Source organism: Sinocyclocheilus grahami, unplaced genomic scaffold, assembly GCF_001515645.1.
Source record: "Sinocyclocheilus grahami isolate Dianchi unplaced genomic scaffold, SAMN03320097.WGS_v1.1 scaffold98.1, whole genome shotgun sequence".
In the NCBI taxonomy this organism is placed as follows: Eukaryota; Metazoa; Chordata; class Actinopteri; order Cypriniformes; family Cyprinidae; genus Sinocyclocheilus; species Sinocyclocheilus grahami.
In genome coordinates, this window is record NW_015505277.1 from 639,723 (window position 1) to 657,906 (window position 18,184).

At 39.8% G+C, this 18,184-nt stretch overlaps 1 protein-coding gene across 4 annotated transcripts in view; it reads left to right on the plus strand.

Annotated features, from left to right (window-relative positions):
* LOC107588019 (rho GTPase-activating protein 21-like) overlaps positions 1-18,184 on the plus strand; it is a 113,836-nt gene that overhangs the window by 47,043 nt on the left and 48,609 nt on the right. For 3 of the 4 annotated variants that reach the window (XM_016275999.1, XM_016276001.1, XM_016276000.1), the window contains exons 3-4: positions 9,005-9,190; positions 13,567-13,588. In XM_016275999.1, coding sequence (XP_016131485.1) covers positions 9,005-9,190; positions 13,567-13,588 — 208 coding nt within the window. Of the gene's footprint in view, positions 1-4,897; positions 5,111-9,004; positions 9,191-13,566; positions 13,589-18,184 lie in introns of those variants that run through there. The other variant, XM_016276002.1, reaches the window with a different exon arrangement.

An 18,184-nucleotide genomic window follows, 5' to 3' on the forward strand; every position in this document is an offset into this window, starting at 1 on the left:
AATATACAAGACAAACTAAAATATTTTGTTAATATATATATATATATATATATATTTTTTTTTTATTTATTTATTTTTTTTTATTTATTTATTTTTTTGTTCAAATAAAATAATGGTGTTTTTTAAGAATGAAAAATAATCTGATTTTGGAGTTTGACAATGAACACATATATATATTTTTTAATTTTTTGTTTTTGTTCAAATAAAATAATGGTGTTTTTTAAGAATGAAAAATAATCTGATTTTGGAGTTTAACAATGAACACATTGCAACCATGCTTGGGACGGCCCACATAAACGAGCAAAAATGCATTACATGTCTTGAAATAATAATTTCTAAACATTAAACATTGACTGTCAGTCTTTATTCACCTGTTTCTCGTTGTTTCTCATTAAAATTAAAGTAAATGTAAATTACATCGCTAATGTCATAGAATAGCACATTGTAACGCAGTGTTACAACGTGCCCCATCTGCGCAACTGGAATTTAAAACTGGTTAGTGTCTTCTGATAGTAATCAAAGCAGCTTCAGCGAGCTGGAATATATTTTTATTTATGTGGATTTCTTATGATGTGTCATAAACGACTAAACTGAAAGGAACTTTCAGTACTCATCCAAACGTGTTTTAATTCTTAACGTCACCCACATTAAAATGCATTTTGAACTATGACCGCTCTCTTTTTAGACGCATATGTAGTTGAACTGGAATGCTTTTTGTGTGGAGTGAAACCCATTGGGATGAACACCAACCAATACCGCAGCATGCCTTCTTTTTTTGGCCTGGCATATTCAGCGGGGATCACACAGTGCCCTCTTTGAGTTCCCTTTCACCCTGATCCTCACAAACAAGGATGCCTCACATGGCTGGACGAGTTATTTTTGTGAAATGTTTTCCATACGCAATAGTGTGAGTGAGTGCTTGTGTATGTCTAAAGGAATGTGTGTGGTAATGAGATGCCATGCCAATATAGAGGAATGAAGACGAGCATGCCATCATTGGTTTCCTGTTTTTACATTTCTGAAGGCTCTCTGTGTGTTTTGCACAAAATAGCCCAGAACATGCTTGTGGTATATAGAAAGTGTTTGTGCATGTGATTTATGGAATGAATTATTGATTCCTCAGAGGAAGTGCAGCTTTATATAGTTCTTTTGTTTGTGCTGTGTGTGATTTTGTTACATAGTTTTAAACGGGTGGTTCACTGTTTTTTTTTCTAGGCTTGATTGTGTTTATGGGGTGCAGTCTAACGTGTTAATGCTTCGTTTAAAAAAACACATTCTTTTTCACATAATTTACCTTTATTCCACACCGCTCTGTCCCTTCTCTGAGAAACGCGCTGATCATTTCCTGCTTTTATGAAGCCCCGCCCTCAGAAATAGGGTTAGCTAGCCCAGTGTGTTGTGAATGGCTAAACCACCTCTAGTGCACGTCTAATCGTCCCGCCCCTCACCTCAGCGACCTGTGCTCCGCTTGTATTGTAAACAATAGGCCTGTCACGATAACAACATTTTGTTGTGCGATATATTGCCCCAGAAATAATTGCATATTATTTCATGTACATATATTGCGCGATAAGTCAATATATTGATTATTGCGACAGGCCTAGTAAACAATGGCGTCGTCTATATTGCTTATCAGTTTGAGCTCGATTGAGAAGCAGAGGATATTATTAAAGAGGATCGTGCAGACCCTGTGCAAGCACGGCTTTTAATGGTAGGACTATGAATATGAATAGATTTTTACGTGCAGTCTAAAGTGTTAATGCTTCGTTTAAAAAAACACATTATTTTTCACACAATTTACCTTTATTCCACACTGCTCTGTCCCTTCTCTGAGAAACGGTTCCATGAGAAGGGAACGAGACACTGCGTCCTCTAGAAGCTTCGCCATGCTTCGGAAGCGAGCTTCAGACGAAGAAGCGAATGACGTATTCTCCCGGCACCCTTTTATACTGTGGTCACGCCGGTAGTGAAGTCATAGGCTGTCGCCAGCCAATGTTATTGTCATGTTTAGATGTATGCTTCAGACACCGGTCAAGGGTTAGCTAGCCCAGTGTGTTGTGAATGGCTAAACCACCTCTAGTGCACGTCTAATCGTCCCGCCCCTCACCTCAGCGACCTGTGCTCCGCTTGTATTGTAAACAATAGGCCTGTCACGATAACAACATTTTGTTGTGCGATATATTGCCCGATAAGTCAATATATTGATTATTGCGACAGGCCTAGTAAACAATGGCGTCGTCTATATTGCTTATCAGTTTGAGCTCGATTGAGAAGCAGAGGATATTATTAAAGAGGATCGTGCAGACCCTGTGCAAGCACGGCTTTTAATGGTAGGACTATGAATATGAATAGATTTTTACGTGCAGTCTAAAGTGTTAATGCTTCGTTTAAAAAAACACATTATTTTTCACACAATTTACCTTTATTCCACACTGCTCTGTCCCTTCTCTGAGAAACGCGCTGATCATTTCCTGCTTTTATGAAGCCCCGCCCTCAGAAATAGGGCTAGCTAGCCCAGTGTGTTGTGAATGGCTAAACCGCCTCTAGTGCACGTCTAATCGTCCCGCCCCTCACCTCAGCAACCTGTGCTCCGCTTGTATTGTAAACAGTAGGCCTGTCACGATAACAACATTTTGTTGTGTGATATATTGCCCCAGAAATAATTGCGATAAGCGATATTATTGTCATTTTAAAGACCATTTTATGCCACTGATTATATAGTCATAATGTAACGGCATAACAGCCTACACACTTCCAAATGACAACAAATTTTTAATTTTTAAGAATATTTAGATCATGGAAATTAAGTATCAAAATATTAGATACCTTAAAAAACCTGAATAAATAGTAAATAAATATTTTCTAACAAAAAGTGCAAAGTAACAAGTAGAAAAAAAGAAAAATGCACAAATAACTTGTATGGAGATTTTTCCATCTACAGATATTTCCCTGACCTTCTTTTCTCTGTAAATTAAGGGTGCACACTATTGCTGGAAAACACAATCACTACTCAGCAGTCAGATGTCTGTATGCACAAAGACACAGATCCCTAAACAAGATCATATCTGCAGATAAAAATTTTTTTGTAGAAACATTTTAAACATTTTTTAAATAATCTTGTTTCCGCTAACTGTTGTACACATGTACACGAGAGTGGCGTTTCAGCGGATGACGTTGGTCGTTGTAAGCTCTGGTGAGAAGTAACGAATGTGGAAGCTGTGTGGAGTACTTTTTATGATGGATGGATACACTTTATTGGACTTGATTTTCAACAGCCATTCACTGCCATTATAAAGCTTGGAAGAGCCAGGACATTTTTAATATAACTCCAGTTGTAGTTGTCTGAAAGAATATAGTCATATACAACTAGGATGGCTTGAGGGTGAGTAAATCATGGGGTAATTTTCCTTCTTGGGTGAACTATCCCTTTAAAGCTTAGAGTTTTTGAAAAGCCCAGTCTGTTTTGATTGGTCAACTGGCCAATCTGTTGTGATTGGTCACCTGCTTAGAGTGTGTACATTGTAGCTGTAACGCCCCATTCCATAATCAAGATTTAGTTATGAGATTTAGGCTTCATGAGTAGCTATAAACAGTATTATATCTATGGTAAATATGACGTTGATATTGGAAGGCCTTAAAGGGATAGTTAACCCAAAAATTCTGTCACTAATTACTCATCCTCATGTCATTCCAAACCCATAAGACCTTCGTTCATCTTCAGAACACAAATTAAGATATTTTTGATGAAATCCGAGAGGTTTCTGATCCTCCATAGACTGAAAGGGTCCTACCACGTTCAAGGCCACGTAACAAGAACATCAACAAAGTAGTCCGTGTGACATCAGTGGTTCAACTGCAATTTTATGAAGCTATGTTCTACGTCAGCAGCACCACATGCATACGTCGTAGTACTCTCGATAATGGCGGAAGATGTTAAATAAAGTTGTTATTTTTCTTTTTTTTGTGCACTGATTATGCAAATGTATAACATGGTGATGTAGCTAAGTCACAGAAATAATGGCAGGACTACAAACAAGGCATTTCAGTCAAGTTTTTTTCTGCTTGAGAGATTACCTTTGTGTTTTGTAACTTTGCAGATCATTTACAAGCACAGACAGATATATTACACACTAAAGATAAAAAAGGTCTTAGTTTTTCATAACCATTCTCAGTGGTTCCCAACCCTGCTCCTTGAGTACCCCTGACTTTTATAATTCCGCTGTGGATGCCATCTTCTGGTGAGAAGTGTGTTACTCTTCTGTGTAACAATTGCCTTTCCAATGCTAGTATGTTCTAGGTGACTTTCAGTGCATTGTTAAGTGGTTGCTAGGGTGTTCTGTGTGGTTGTTTACTGGCCCAAGCCAAAAGAGCCTACCGCTAAGTCTGTTCTAGCCTTGTAAACCATAAGTCAGACTCACACTATTATCATTTATGTTCTGTTGCACAAATGATTCAGGATGAGTTACATCCCAAATTCTCAGGGTTAGAGGTACATTTGAGACCGGCAGTATAGTAGCTTTGCATTTGAGCAATGGAGAACAATCAAATAAGAAACATTGTATGTAAGAAGAGAAAGGCATCTTGTCCAGCGCAGACAGATGTTTGTGCTTGCGGTACACTGGTTTGAGCTCTGACGGTCTCTTTCCCTGCTTCACTCTCTCCCTGACGTGCTCCGTGTCTCAATGGAAACCTCATGCATGTGCACTCCTTCCCACTCTGAAAGAGAGAGGAAGAGAGAGAGGGAGGGATCGCAAAGAGCAAGAAAGAATCACATCATCAGAAGATCAGCAGAGGAAAGCAGTCATAGCAGGGACCAGCAGGCTTTGCCATGCTCACTCAGAGGAATGGGGCGTGTACCGACTGCTTTCTGCCCAGGAAGGACGGCTCAGACCAGATGGATGTTCCGGGGTGTTCCTGCTCAATAGGGGACTGTCCCTGGGATTGTCTGACAGGGGTAGACGGCTGTTTATCGGACACTTCCTGCCTTTGGTTCCAGCTCCTGGCCAGGGCATACTGGGGGGATGTGGAACTGGGGCTTCGGGAGGCCCAGAAGGGCGTCTCTTGGCGAAAATTGAAGAAGACATCTCAGATGAACTGCATGCGGTCTTGGGTAAGAATCTGTGGATCTGCTGTAGGTTAAGAGTAGCAGAACTAAACAGGAGAAGATGGGTTCATTGTGACAGTCTGGTGCTGCAGCGGGATGGAGGGTTTTCACATTGGCAGGGGCTCCCAGCAGCATATTGAGTTACGCGGGGCTGAAGGGGGGTGAGGAGATGGCTCTCAGGAATGCATTGTGCGTCACTGACGTCCAGGGTGGTTGGTTAGGTCTCCTGCATTGAGCCAACATGTAACATATTTTTCACAGCAAGAAGACTGTGTGTACGTGCCCTGGTTTCACGTTTCAGTTATTGTTCCTATGTAAGCAACCGTCCGAGTAGAGCAACCTTGGGATTGAACAGACTTTGGATGGGTAATTTCTCACGTTTTAACCTAACCCAGTGGATAATTGTTTCACTTGGATAACAGAGTTGTGGCTACGTTGTTTTTATGTTTGGAAAAGTGTGTGTGTTTGGGAAAGCAAGATATTTCTGTGTTTGCAGGGAGCTCCACTGTGGCTAAAGAGTGACTCACGCTTGCCATAACTACAGGACGCACATGCATTTTGTCATGACAACATTTGCAAGAAAATGTTTGCTTAGAGGTTGCTCTGTCACATCTCAGGAGACTTCACTGAAATGGATTTAAGTTTTTCATTTAGCTAACTATCAACCTTGTCTCAGATGTTTCGCCTTACGTTCCTCAAGAGAAATAAAAAATAGACAGTTGAGACAGTTGTTGACAGTAGGGGAATAGAGCTATAAAATGAATCGTTTTGTCTTTGAAGAATTTGATGAAGAACGTTTGAGTTCATTTTGAGATAAGTTTTTGGTATACGATTTTGAGACCATGTTAAGATCTCTAATGAATGTCATATTGCTAGGGTCTTTTCTTTTCAAGAGAAATATTAAAAAACAGGTGACATCTGAAACCGTCAATGTAATCGCATTGCTTTCTAGACAAACAAATGAGATCCTCCAGATTGGAAGGCTGAACCATAGCTTGGCTAAATTTGTCATGCCAACTTTTCTGGTATTACAAGTCCCAATGTAACTGGAACTTAAAAAAAACAGATGCACGTGCTACTGAAATCAGAGCATGTGATTGGATCTTAAATGTAACCAATGACCAATGGGATTGTGTGTATTATTCATGCTCTTTGATGGACTGGATGGTTTGTATGATGCTGTTTCTGGTGAGGAGGAGTCTCACACAGGACAGCCATTCACTTCTCTTGGACTTTCCGCCATTCAGACGCGAGCTTTTTCCAGATGTATAATTTAACAGGTTAAATTTAGCATTGGAAACAGGGTTGTGTGCCCACCACATAGAGAATATGACTGGTTAATGGTAGGGAAATGAAAAATGAAAGGCAGAGGAATGTTGTGATGTTATAGTGGGTATTTTTGGAAAACCACGTGTATGATTCAAGGTAGCATTCACAGGTGGACCTTCACATAACTGTATAATTATATGGAATGATTCCGTATAAAAAAAGTTCCAAAATTGAGCTCAAGAATATGTTGTGTGAAGAAATCTAGACTAATACCTGTGAAAATGTCTCACTGTTTGTCAGTGACTCAAATAATTGAACAAGAAGGATGTGTAAAATCATACAGAAATCACTATGCACAAGATGCATATTGCTTACTACACTACATAGCCTACTAGTATCCCAAACTTCTCTACCCATTTCTTTGTGAGATTTTGCAGTGGACTGTGTCCAACACTGGATGTAAGTGATTTAAATCCCAGTGATGTCATTTTCAAGCTCAGTTATGTAAAAGCCCAGCCCAGCCCAGACTCTAGAGACGTCCACAGCTGTCTGTACCTGAGCCCAGCCACAAGCTAAAATACATCCATTCCCTTATAATACATCCATCTCCTGCAGGGCTAGACCACAGTCTGGTCTGTTTGGCAGCCAGAGTGACCCAGAGTCAGTGTGGTGTTGTCAGAGCCCACCACAAACACAAACCCTGTGACGGAATGAGATTCTACTGCCATTATTTCATATTGTAATTGACACACATTTCCTAGGAGGATACGGAGGACGGCCTGACGTCACCGGCCCAGATGCTACAATGTGACATAACCAGTAGAACGTTAGTGATATGGGTGTCAAAAAACCCCCCACAGATTGTGTCGTGATGTACGTGGTATGTACATACAGTAGGCCTATGTGTTGGTCATTGATCATAGGAAAGAAATGTCTGAGTTGACTCAGAGCATTTTCTGTGTGACCGTCATTGTCATGGCAGATATTTGAGAAGTGTAAAATCATGTCAGCGATGCTTTATAAACACTCACAGGATACTCTGTTTCTATACCTTCTGCCCTTAAGAGAAACCCATTGTTTTCAGATACCATATGAATGACATGATAACAAGGCACAGGAGCTCTGTTCCAAAACTTAGTGAGCTGCCTTGCTGATTTTTAAGGTAACAATTTAACCATCTAACAGCGTGTCGAAAATTAAACACATGGGAGACTTAACTTCACAGTTAATTAATATCGAGTCAGATATTAGCATGTTGCTAAGCTAATGATGTGGTACACTAATATGCATACAAATACTCAATGTGAGTGCTGATGTGCCAGGTTAAAAAGGCAAAGGTTTTGCTGCTGCATTGGGACAGAGAGTGCTTTGTGCAATGTTGAGATTCTTTCCGTTCTTTTTCACTCTTACTGATTACCATGTCGGTTTTGGGTCAAGCAGATTAGGAAAGACCCTCTGGAGATCATACTCTTTAAATTCTTTTGACCCTTCCTTGATTTGACAACAATATTATACTGCATATGTGGCAAAATAAAGTGCAGAACCATTTGTAAATTGTGAAAAGAGAAGTGCTCTTCATCATAGGTGAGACGGGTCAGTTGTCACATTATTACAAGGGTCAGTAACAAGGATTGTGCTCAAGTGTCTAATCACACAAAAGCTTGTTCTCCTTAGTGATGTTTTTGTGACTTTTATCCTCCAGGCTAAAATTTTACTGTCATCATATGTTGTGTAAACAATAAAACAATGGCATATTCCTACAACTATAATGATGTATGGTATATTTGAACATAATTTTTTTAAAAGAAGTCTATGTTTACCAAAGCTGCATTTATTTGATAAAAATGCAGTAAATATTGTGAAATATTGTTACATTTTAAAATCAGTGTTTTCTATGTTATTATATTTTAAAATGTAATTTATTCCTGTGATGCAAAGCTGAATTTTCAGCAGTCATTACTCCAGTCTTCAGTCGCACATGATCGTTCAGAAATCATTTTAATATGCTGATTTAAATATTTGGTCAGTAAACATTTCTTATTGTTATCAATGTTATCAGTGAGGAAATGTGATGCACTACCATTACAAAGATTTAAAAAAAAACGTTTTAAATGTATTATTTAAAACTGTTCATCAAATAATCCTGAAAAACATATCATGGTTACCATAATGGTTACCAAAATCTGTAAACCATTATTAATATTTGAGCTGGTTTATGTTTATACAGAAAGTTACTTTAAAAAATCTGAAAAAAGTGTAACCATTATCCAAAAGTGCCTATACTTAAAATTTTAGTGGTTTAAATAGAGGGGAAAAAAACAAACACTTTTTTGAATATGTGTGTAGAGAGTTGTTCTGTGAAATAATAAATAATTGTTCACTTAACCTTAAATATATATTTACACGGCCTGCTGTAAGCTGACTCAAACAGGTTGTGTCGATGGGTGGTTAAATATCTGAATAATGGGAACTGTAAGAATTGACCGTAGAGCTTCAGGATAAATGTAGGGCCTTTGAGTCAAAGACTTCACCTCAATTTCCTCTGAGTGGATTGTCTCTGTAATTAGTGTGCTGCCACTTTGGATAAAAGTATCTGAATGACTAATTAACAGTGTTTGTTCTCTTTCTCAGGCTAAACAAAAGGATGGTTGTGAGTGCAGCGAGGCATCGGCTCTGTCTCCGACCGCTGAAGAGGAGCACTTCTCATGGCCAGGGCCTAAAACATTGCACCTATGCCGTACATCTCACGGCTTTGGCTTCACTCTCCGTCACTTCATCGTGTACCCACCCGAGTCAGCCGTGCAATCCTCTCTCAAGGTCAGCCCACAGCAAACATACAAAGAAGTGCAGTCCAGATCATTGGGTCAATTGGTTTTGTCAGTTTACTTCCTCTCTAAACATCATTTAGCTTCAGAGACATGCTTAAATCGAAATGCTTACCTTTTAGTGCTTTTCCTCATACACTAATAGGGAAATGTATGATGTTTGCATCTCAGGGGAAAAAATAGCATCTACCGGGCCTCATAACATGTAGTGCTGCTTTATGTGTTTCTCAGCATTTCTCATTGTACTCGACTGTGGGTTGTAGAAATAAGTATCTCAGCATATTCCACTGCAGTGTTAAAGCCGTCCAGTCTCAAAAGTGCTATTTATGTCAGCTTATCCAATTTTTATGGGACCCTATTGGAAACGCTCGTCAGCTGCTGTCAAGCCTGTTGTAAACTATATGCCACATTATGAGATACATTTGGAAGCAGTGAAACACTGAAATTAATTTTTATACTGAAACCAAAGCATTTTCATTTAGCCGAAAACTGAAAATAAAGTGCATTTAATCATTGGTTAACTAATCAAAAATATGTAATAATCAGCAATCAAATAAAACTGAGTTGTATAACATTTAAATTGCACATAAGGCAGTTTTTATATCAATGGTTTAATGATATAATTATGTTTCTACTCCAATTCATTGCAATATAAACAGACTGTAATAAAAGCTTGATTTCATGATAGATTTAAATTGCATTAAATAACGACGTCACTATAATGAATGTAATATAGTGCATGCATTTTGCAAATACTACCGTTATTTAACTAACAATATGGACATTGAAATGCTTTACTGAGGATTGGTGTGGCTATAGAAATCTATCAAGTCACATTAAAGAGTGTCAAATCATTTGAATTTTGACATACATTTCAAAATGTTGTTATAAAATTGACAAAATGTGAAAACTGAGACTTTGTTTCATATCAGAAGTAGTGAAGAACAAAGCTTATTGCAATAATTGGATGGCATGTGCGTTACAAATAATGTTTAGTGAAGTTTGATTTCATGCATCAGCTGAAAACTAGATTAATCTTAATATTTAAGATTCTTCATTGGTTCATCAAAATGAAAGTCAGTATTGTCAAATTGAGAAATCAGTATTGTCAATCCAGTCCCAATGTTCACAGTTTCGGTGAATGATTTCAGCCCTCCAAAACAGTTTTGGTCAAAACCAAAAATGTGTTTTTGGCTAAATATTTTCTGTTGCCAAAATTTTGGTGCATCATTTGTAGATAGTTAGTTCTACTCAAAATTCTGGTTCACTTTATTATGAAAGAAACTATCTGACCAACATTTAATGTGACCAACCACTGTTTTCGTAGTTTTTAATTGCCATTTGTGACCCTGGGCAACAAAGCCAGTCATAAGGGTAAATTTTTTAAAATTGAGATTTATGCATCATCTTAAAGCTGAACGAATAAGCTTTCCATTGATGTGTGATTTGTTATGATAGGGCAATATTTGGCCGAGATAAAACTATTTGAAAGTCTGGAATCTGAGGGTGCAAAATATTGAGAAAATCACCTTTAAAGTTGTCCAAATGAAGTTCTTAGCAATGCATATTACTAGGGATGCACCGATATCGATACTGGTATCGGTATCGGGCCCGATACTGGTCTCCTGTACTTGTACTCGTACTCGATAAAATGCCCCGATACCAAACGCCGATACCACACAGCATGTGATAAGCACCATATTCAGACAAAGAAACACCGACAACAGACAGCAGAATGGAGTTATTAGAGATTAAGGATGTAAACGAAGTATATGTATGTAATGAATATAATGTTAAACATTCAGTATTAATGCCTGTATAGCTGATGTGCGTGAGCTGATAAGCAAATTGAGCGCGCGGCGGCGCAGATGCGCAAGCTTGTCGAGTGAATATACCTTTCTCACAGACAAAGCTTGTAGTTCGGTCGGATATGTCAAAAACAAGTAAGTAAAACAATGCACAAGTTACTTAACGGGAGAGAGAGAGCGCGTGCACGTCTGTTGTGTGATCTTTGATGTTCACTCACTTAGGAGTACTGGAAAAAGTGGTATCGGTGCATCCCTACATATTACTAATCAAAAATTAAGTTTTTATATATTTACGGTAGGAAATTTACAAAATATCTTCATGGAACATAATCTTTACTTAATATCCTAATGATTTTTGGCATAAAAGAAAAATCAATAATTTTGACCCATACAATGTATTTTTGGCTATTGCTACAAATATACCTGTGCTACTTATGACTGGTTTTCCAGGGTCACATTTATATTATTTCTAGTTTATTATCTCTAAGATCTTCAAAGTTGTTGAGCATAGCATTTCGGTACATTTTAATCATGACTTGCACACTAGCCAAACTCCTAGAAGTTGCATCAAGTCAGCCATTTATGTATAGTATGCATCAGACAGTGAATGAACTGTGGGGTGGTCTATGAGCATGGGGTAAAAAGATGAGTCCAACCCAAAGTGGACAGTAGGCTGCCAAGTCTCCTCTTCTGATGGCATGCCTGTGGACCGTTAACACACCATCTAATGCATCTTGCTCACAAAAATGGCAAATACAAGCTGCAAAAAAAGTCGGGGTCTTATCTGTTTGTCTAGATTTACACAATTATTGTATATCTGGTTGCACATATTTACGTGGAAAAGTTCCCAGGCTGCTACAATAAGCACTTCCAAGGAAGAACTAATCACTGGATTTGCCAGGTTTGCCAAGATAGAGGCATCAACTCAAATATGTTCAGAATTTAGTTTGAGACACCTATTGACACACAGTTTATCCTTGAGATCTCAGTATTTCAGATTTTCAGATTGTTCTGCTCCTAAACATAAATGGATGATTAACACGATGTTGGTCAGAAGGCTGTTTTGTGGACACACTAAGCTATGAAGTTGACCTGACTTTATGGCAATAGTCAAAAAACTACATGATCCCCATGAAGAGATTAAAACGCTCTGTTCTCTCACCATCACCAGTCGGCGGTAATGGAGCATCTAGATAATGCTGTCACCATCAGCTGCTTTAGATACTGCTTCCTTACAGTTTAGTTACTGTTAGCAAACATGTGATTCACAGTAATCTGTTTGACACATAAAAGTGAGATTACTTTTTCTTGCAACATTAAACAGTTTTTGTAACACATTTAACTTCAGTAATGTTTCCAAGTAAAACAAACTGTTGGGTGTCCGGACTTGATCCATCCAATAAGATTTGATTGGATTAGGATTTTTAATACTATTATACATTTTTAATAAAATTTTTCATTGTTCAAATTAATAATTTCATGATGATCATGTGACAATGAAGACTGGAGTAATGACTGCTGAAATTTCAGATTCCCCATCACAGGAATACATTATGTTAAATTGTAATAATATTTCACAATATTTTCTTTACTGTATTTCCATCAAATAATTGCAGCCTTGATGAGCATAAGATAATTCTTTCAAAAACATTAAAACATCTTTGTGACCCCAAACTTTTGAACAGTAGTACATATTTAATGTATGAATGTATTTATTTATTTTAATTTGTTGTCACTTTAAAGTTTTCTGGAATGTTTAACTATGTTTTAAAAAAGTGCTCAAATGAAGGATCTGAGACTAAGGCCCAATCCCAATTCTACCCCTTAGCCCTTCCCCTTTCCCTTACCCCTCCGTTTCGTGCGTTCACGTGAAGGGGTAGGGGTGTCTCAATTCTCTTATGGTCGGAGGGGTAGGGGTAAGGGGAAGGGCCAGACAGCCCTTCAAACAAAAATTTTACGTGACCACACTTCAAATGAAGGGGTATGAATTATCTCAGTGTAAACCGGCTTCAGGGGCAACATGGCTGCCCGAGCAAACAAAAATACAGATAAATGTAAGAATTTTTGGCATTAATAAAGATTTTAACTTAAAGTAATCATTTGTTTTATGTTACATTCAATTGTGAGTTCATATTTACGGTCATGTTACTCAAAGAAATGTTTGCAAAAAATCGCTAATATTTGCTAATGTCATATCATTATAGACTGCACGATAGTGCCACAACATATTTTAATGTCTGATCAGGGCGATAACCACCGTAGACATTGAGGGGGGCTAGTCCCCTCAATAATTAGAAATCTCTAAATCCTTTCCTCAAATATTGCCAATTCGAGAGAGAGAGAGAGAGAGAGAGAGAGAGATGAGAGTTTCTCTTTTTAGAGTGAGATATAAAATAGAATTGGGATTGGGCCTAAATAACATTTGTTCACAGACTTATTTATTAATTGTCTCAGTAGGATTACACTTCAAATGGAACATGATTCCAGTCCCACAAAGCTCTTGATTTCATGAATGTCTTTGAAACATTTTTAACACTCTTTTATCTTCTCTCTCTTTCAGGATGAAGACAATAGCAGCAGAGGTGAGTTTAACCATTCTGTGATCCACCTTCACTGTGCTTGTTTATTTAAGGCTTTTCTCTGAGAACATGGCTATCTTGGACTGACAAGATCATAGCTAGCAACAAGATAATCACTGCAAGAATAGCCATGTTAATGATTTTGGTCCAGAACTTTTCTTGGAGAAACCAGATTCATGCTTCATAATAGTAGGTTGGAGGTTCTCATAAATTCAGGTCTATATCTGCTGTGTCTGTCACAAACTTCAGAGTGAGGTTTTATCTTCAGTGACCTGTGTCTGACCTTGCACCATGTGAATTGCTGGGAATCTTTAATGCGCGAGCGCCCGGGGCAGGAAAACTCCCAGCTGGCAGTGCAGCATGCTCTCTGGCGGTTGATCAGCTGTGGGCTGAGTGTCATGACTGTTTTTGGAGTTACAAATCATGCAAAGTAGTAGAATGTACACAGGTCTGTTTTCAGTAGAAAAACAGCAGAATAAAAACCAGAAGCTGTGAAGTGAACCTGAGGTTTACAGGAGTGATTTAACTATAAGAAAGAGTGGGGCTGAAATATACATAGTTGAGCAAAGTGCGTATGTATATGTACAGTATATGAGAAGAGGGTTACAAATGTTTGATTTTCACAGTGTTGGAGACCCTGGCAAGGTCTGACCAGATCTGTACGGTTTGTTGGCAGTTTCTTTCTCACTGCTTAACTACCATAGTATGATACAACACGAGAAATTAGCTAGCTAGTTGTGACTGTTTTCTGAAACTACTGTATAGTAACATGGTCACACCTCTTTTGCTTAAACCACGTTGTTTCAACAGTATAGGGCTGTTGTTAATTACGTTAATGATTGCAATTAATGTCAGATAGTTATTTTACACAAAACAACTGAAAGTCTTTTTTTTTAAATCACGCTTACATGCAGTATGTAACTGTCACACTCTCGTAGGCTATTCATCATTTAATCAGCATCATTCAAATTGGCACTGATTGTTGACACACTAAGGCCTCGTTTACTCTAGTGCGTTTTAGTTTTAAAACGCATAACTTTTGCTATGGTTACGCCTGTCGTTTACACTATTCCGGCGTTTTCAAGGTCGACTTTTGAAAACGCTGCAGACCCCGCTTTAGTTTGAAACCTCCGGGGTTGTGTCGTGGAAAAGTTCATTTATTTCAGTAATTCAACTCAAATTGTGAAACTAGTGTATTACTGCATGTTTGCATGTCTGCTAAGATGATCATGATCATGTAAGTCCACATGTCGTACTAACAAGAAATGTACTCGGTTACAAACGTAACCTCGGTTCCCTGAAATACGGGAACGAGTACTGCGTCTTGCTAGACGCTATGGGAAAAATTCCTCCTGAACTGAAGCCTTTTTCAATCACGCAGTGAAACTGCATGGCCATTGGTTCGTGCAGTATATTTTAAAAATGAACCAATGGCTCGGCAGCTGTTCTGCACGAACCTATGGCCGCGAAGCCCGCCAAAGCCTGCCAGAATGAGCGGAATCATCTGGCTATATAAACGGCCGCTTCGCCATATGATTCAGGTTACTTCGACTGAAGCGATTCTCAGGGAACCGAGGTTATGTTTGTAACCGAGTACGTTCCCTATCAATACTACACTCGTACTGCATCTTGCTAGACGCTATGGGAACAGTACAATCACGCCGATGCCGTGGCAGAAGAACAACAATGGTAATCCTTGTCCTCGGCACCTCAGGGCCCAAGAGAACAAGAACAATAAATCCCTCCAGGCTAACGGGCTAAGCCTCACAAAGGCCTCACCCAGCCGACTGATCATTCCAGAAGACTGCAGGGACATCCAGGTTATAGAACCTAGCAAAAGTGGACGGCGAGGCCCAGCCGTCCGCCGCACAAATTTCTGCAATGGTCACGCCGCCAGACCACGCCCCCAAAGAGGTGATGCCTCTAGTTGAGTGGGCTCGTACTCCCAACGGGGCATTGTAGGCCCAAGGAAGAGAATGCTAGCAGAATAGCACCAATTATCCACTTAGAAAGTCTTCGTGACCGGGTGTCCATTAGCGCGGCCACCAAAGCAAACAAAGAGCTGTTCCGACTGCCTAAACTGGGCGGAACGCTCAATGTAAACCTTCAGAGCCCTATTGGTGCAGAGTATATTCAACTCTTGGTCCTCTTCTGATGGAGGAAGGGCAGAGAGGTTGATGATCTGTGCTCTGAATGAAGTCGAGAGCACCTTAGGTATATAGCCATGCCTTGGTTTCAGGATGACCTTGGAGTCGCCAGGCCCGAACTCCAGGCAATTAGGGCTTACAGAGAGTGCCTGCAAATCCCCCACTCGCTTGACCAATGCTAATGCTAGTAGCAGAGCAGTTTTAAACGACAGGGACCGGAGGTCGACGGACTGCAGTGGCTCGAAGGGAACAGTGGGCAGGTCCCATGTAGGGACAGTGAGAGGACGGGGCGGAGTTAGCCTCCTGGCTCCCCTCAGAAAATGAACAACGAGGTAGTTCCTGCCTACCGATTGGCCCGCTATAGGGGCATGAGAAGCCGCTATCACTGCCACATAGACCTTGAGCGTGGATGGGGAGCATCCCTTATCCAACAGCTCCTACAGGAAGGACAGTATCATCAATACGTCACAAGTGAGCAGGTCCCCGCCGCGGTTTGAGCACTAGGCGGAGAACACTGACCATTTAAGGGCGTAGAGGCATCTTGTAGCTGGAGCTCTAGCCTGAGAAATGGTGTTCAATACACACTCTGGGAGACTAACAGGCTCCCGTCGAGTGGCCACAGGTGCAAGGCCCACAGCTCTGGCCTGGGGTGCCATATTGTCCTGTTCGCCTGGGAGAGATCTCGCCTCAGGGGAATAGGCCACAGGGCTGCTATTAGCAGCTGCGACAGCTCTGCCAAACAAAAACTGATTTTTTCAGAGCTGGGCCACCGGGAGCACTTTGCGTTTCTGTTCCCTCAGGGCGACCGGGGGAAAAGCGTAGAGAAGGAAGTTGGGCCAGTCGTGGGCCAACGCATCCTTGTCCCTGGAATAATAGATTGGGCAGTGAGAATTGTCTTCTGAGGCAAAGAGGTCTACTTCCGCCCTGCTGAAAATTTCCCAAATTTTCTGAACCGTCTGCTGATGAAGCATCCACTCCTCTGAGGGGACCTTGCTTTGCGGCAACTCTCCCTGGTTCAGTTTGCCCGGAACGTGTGCTGCTCTCAGCGAACATAGGTTGAGCTGGGCCCATTCCAAGAGGCGCTCTACTAGTTCAAGGAGCCTTTTCAGTCCCCCCTGGCGATTTATGTAGGACACCACTGTCATGCTGCCCGAAGTGTCTCCACCTCAAGGCGTGTCAACGGCGAGCAGGCTCTTCAGTCAGCGGAGACCGTGAAGAACGTTGTTGTCGCTGAAGGAGAAGAAATCTGAATCCTATGGCGAAGTGGCCGCTTATATAACCAGATGATTCTGCCCATTCTAGCAGGCTTTGGCGGGCTTCGCGGCCATAGGTTCATGCAGCACCGCTGCCGAGCCATTGGTTCGTTTTTAAAATATACTGCACGAACCAATGGCCGTGCAGTTTCACTGCGTGATTGAAAAAGGCTTCAATTCAGGAGAAAAAAGGACTTTTTCACATAGCGTCTAGCAAGATGCGGTACGAGTATAGTATCGATAGGGAACTATACTTTTAACCACACGCCGAAAGCTGTAGTTTCAACCACACATACTGTATTTGTAATGCCATTCGTGAATGTTCATTTGAACTATAGTTTGGGAAACACAAATCGTTTAACTATGTTAGTAAAGACGGAACTTGTAACTTTAATTGATTAATGATGCTTTTGGAAAATGCATTCCAGGTACTTAACTTTTTTTCTTTTCCAATAATCACTCTGATTTACATCACAGAAGAAAACATTTATTTAGAAATTTTACTTTATTAAGAAAAATTTAGAGTAAAGTATTTAGAGTTGTATCATTCTGCATGAAAAAAACAAAACAAAACAAAAAAAAACAGATCATGCTGCATTGTATGATCTTAATTATCGGAATAACCATAAGACCTTGAATACTAGCTGAGTTCAGCATTTTTAAAGCACATATTTGAAATGTCAACAAAAGATTGCATGCTTCTGTAGTCTACATTATGTGTATTATCTTTAGCACAGAATGAATGCAATAGCTTACATAATGAACACCAGTGGCCTCCATATTTTGAGCAATAGTGGGTTAAAAACTTCCGAGTTTCGTTCTTGGATTAACTGTACGAAACCTGTCAACTTTGCAGTACATCGCCTCATCTTTAGTGTCCAAATGGTCCAAACATGCCAAAGTTTATGTAGAAAAATCACCTGTTTCCAGCACATTATAACTTCCAGAAAATACATCTGTGCATTAACTTTAATATGGATTTTTGTGTGCATATCAATAATTTCCATTCATATGTTCTTTAAGTGCAAATTCTAAATCTGCATATAGTTGGCTTGAAACCCAGCAATTGAATAATATGCAATAAACATTTTATAGTGTAGTTTACTGTATGACTGAATGATCTCTTTGTCCATTGTGGTCAAGGCAGCACCCTCTCTCTCTCTCTCTCTCTCTCTCTCTCTCTCTCTTTCTCTCTCTCT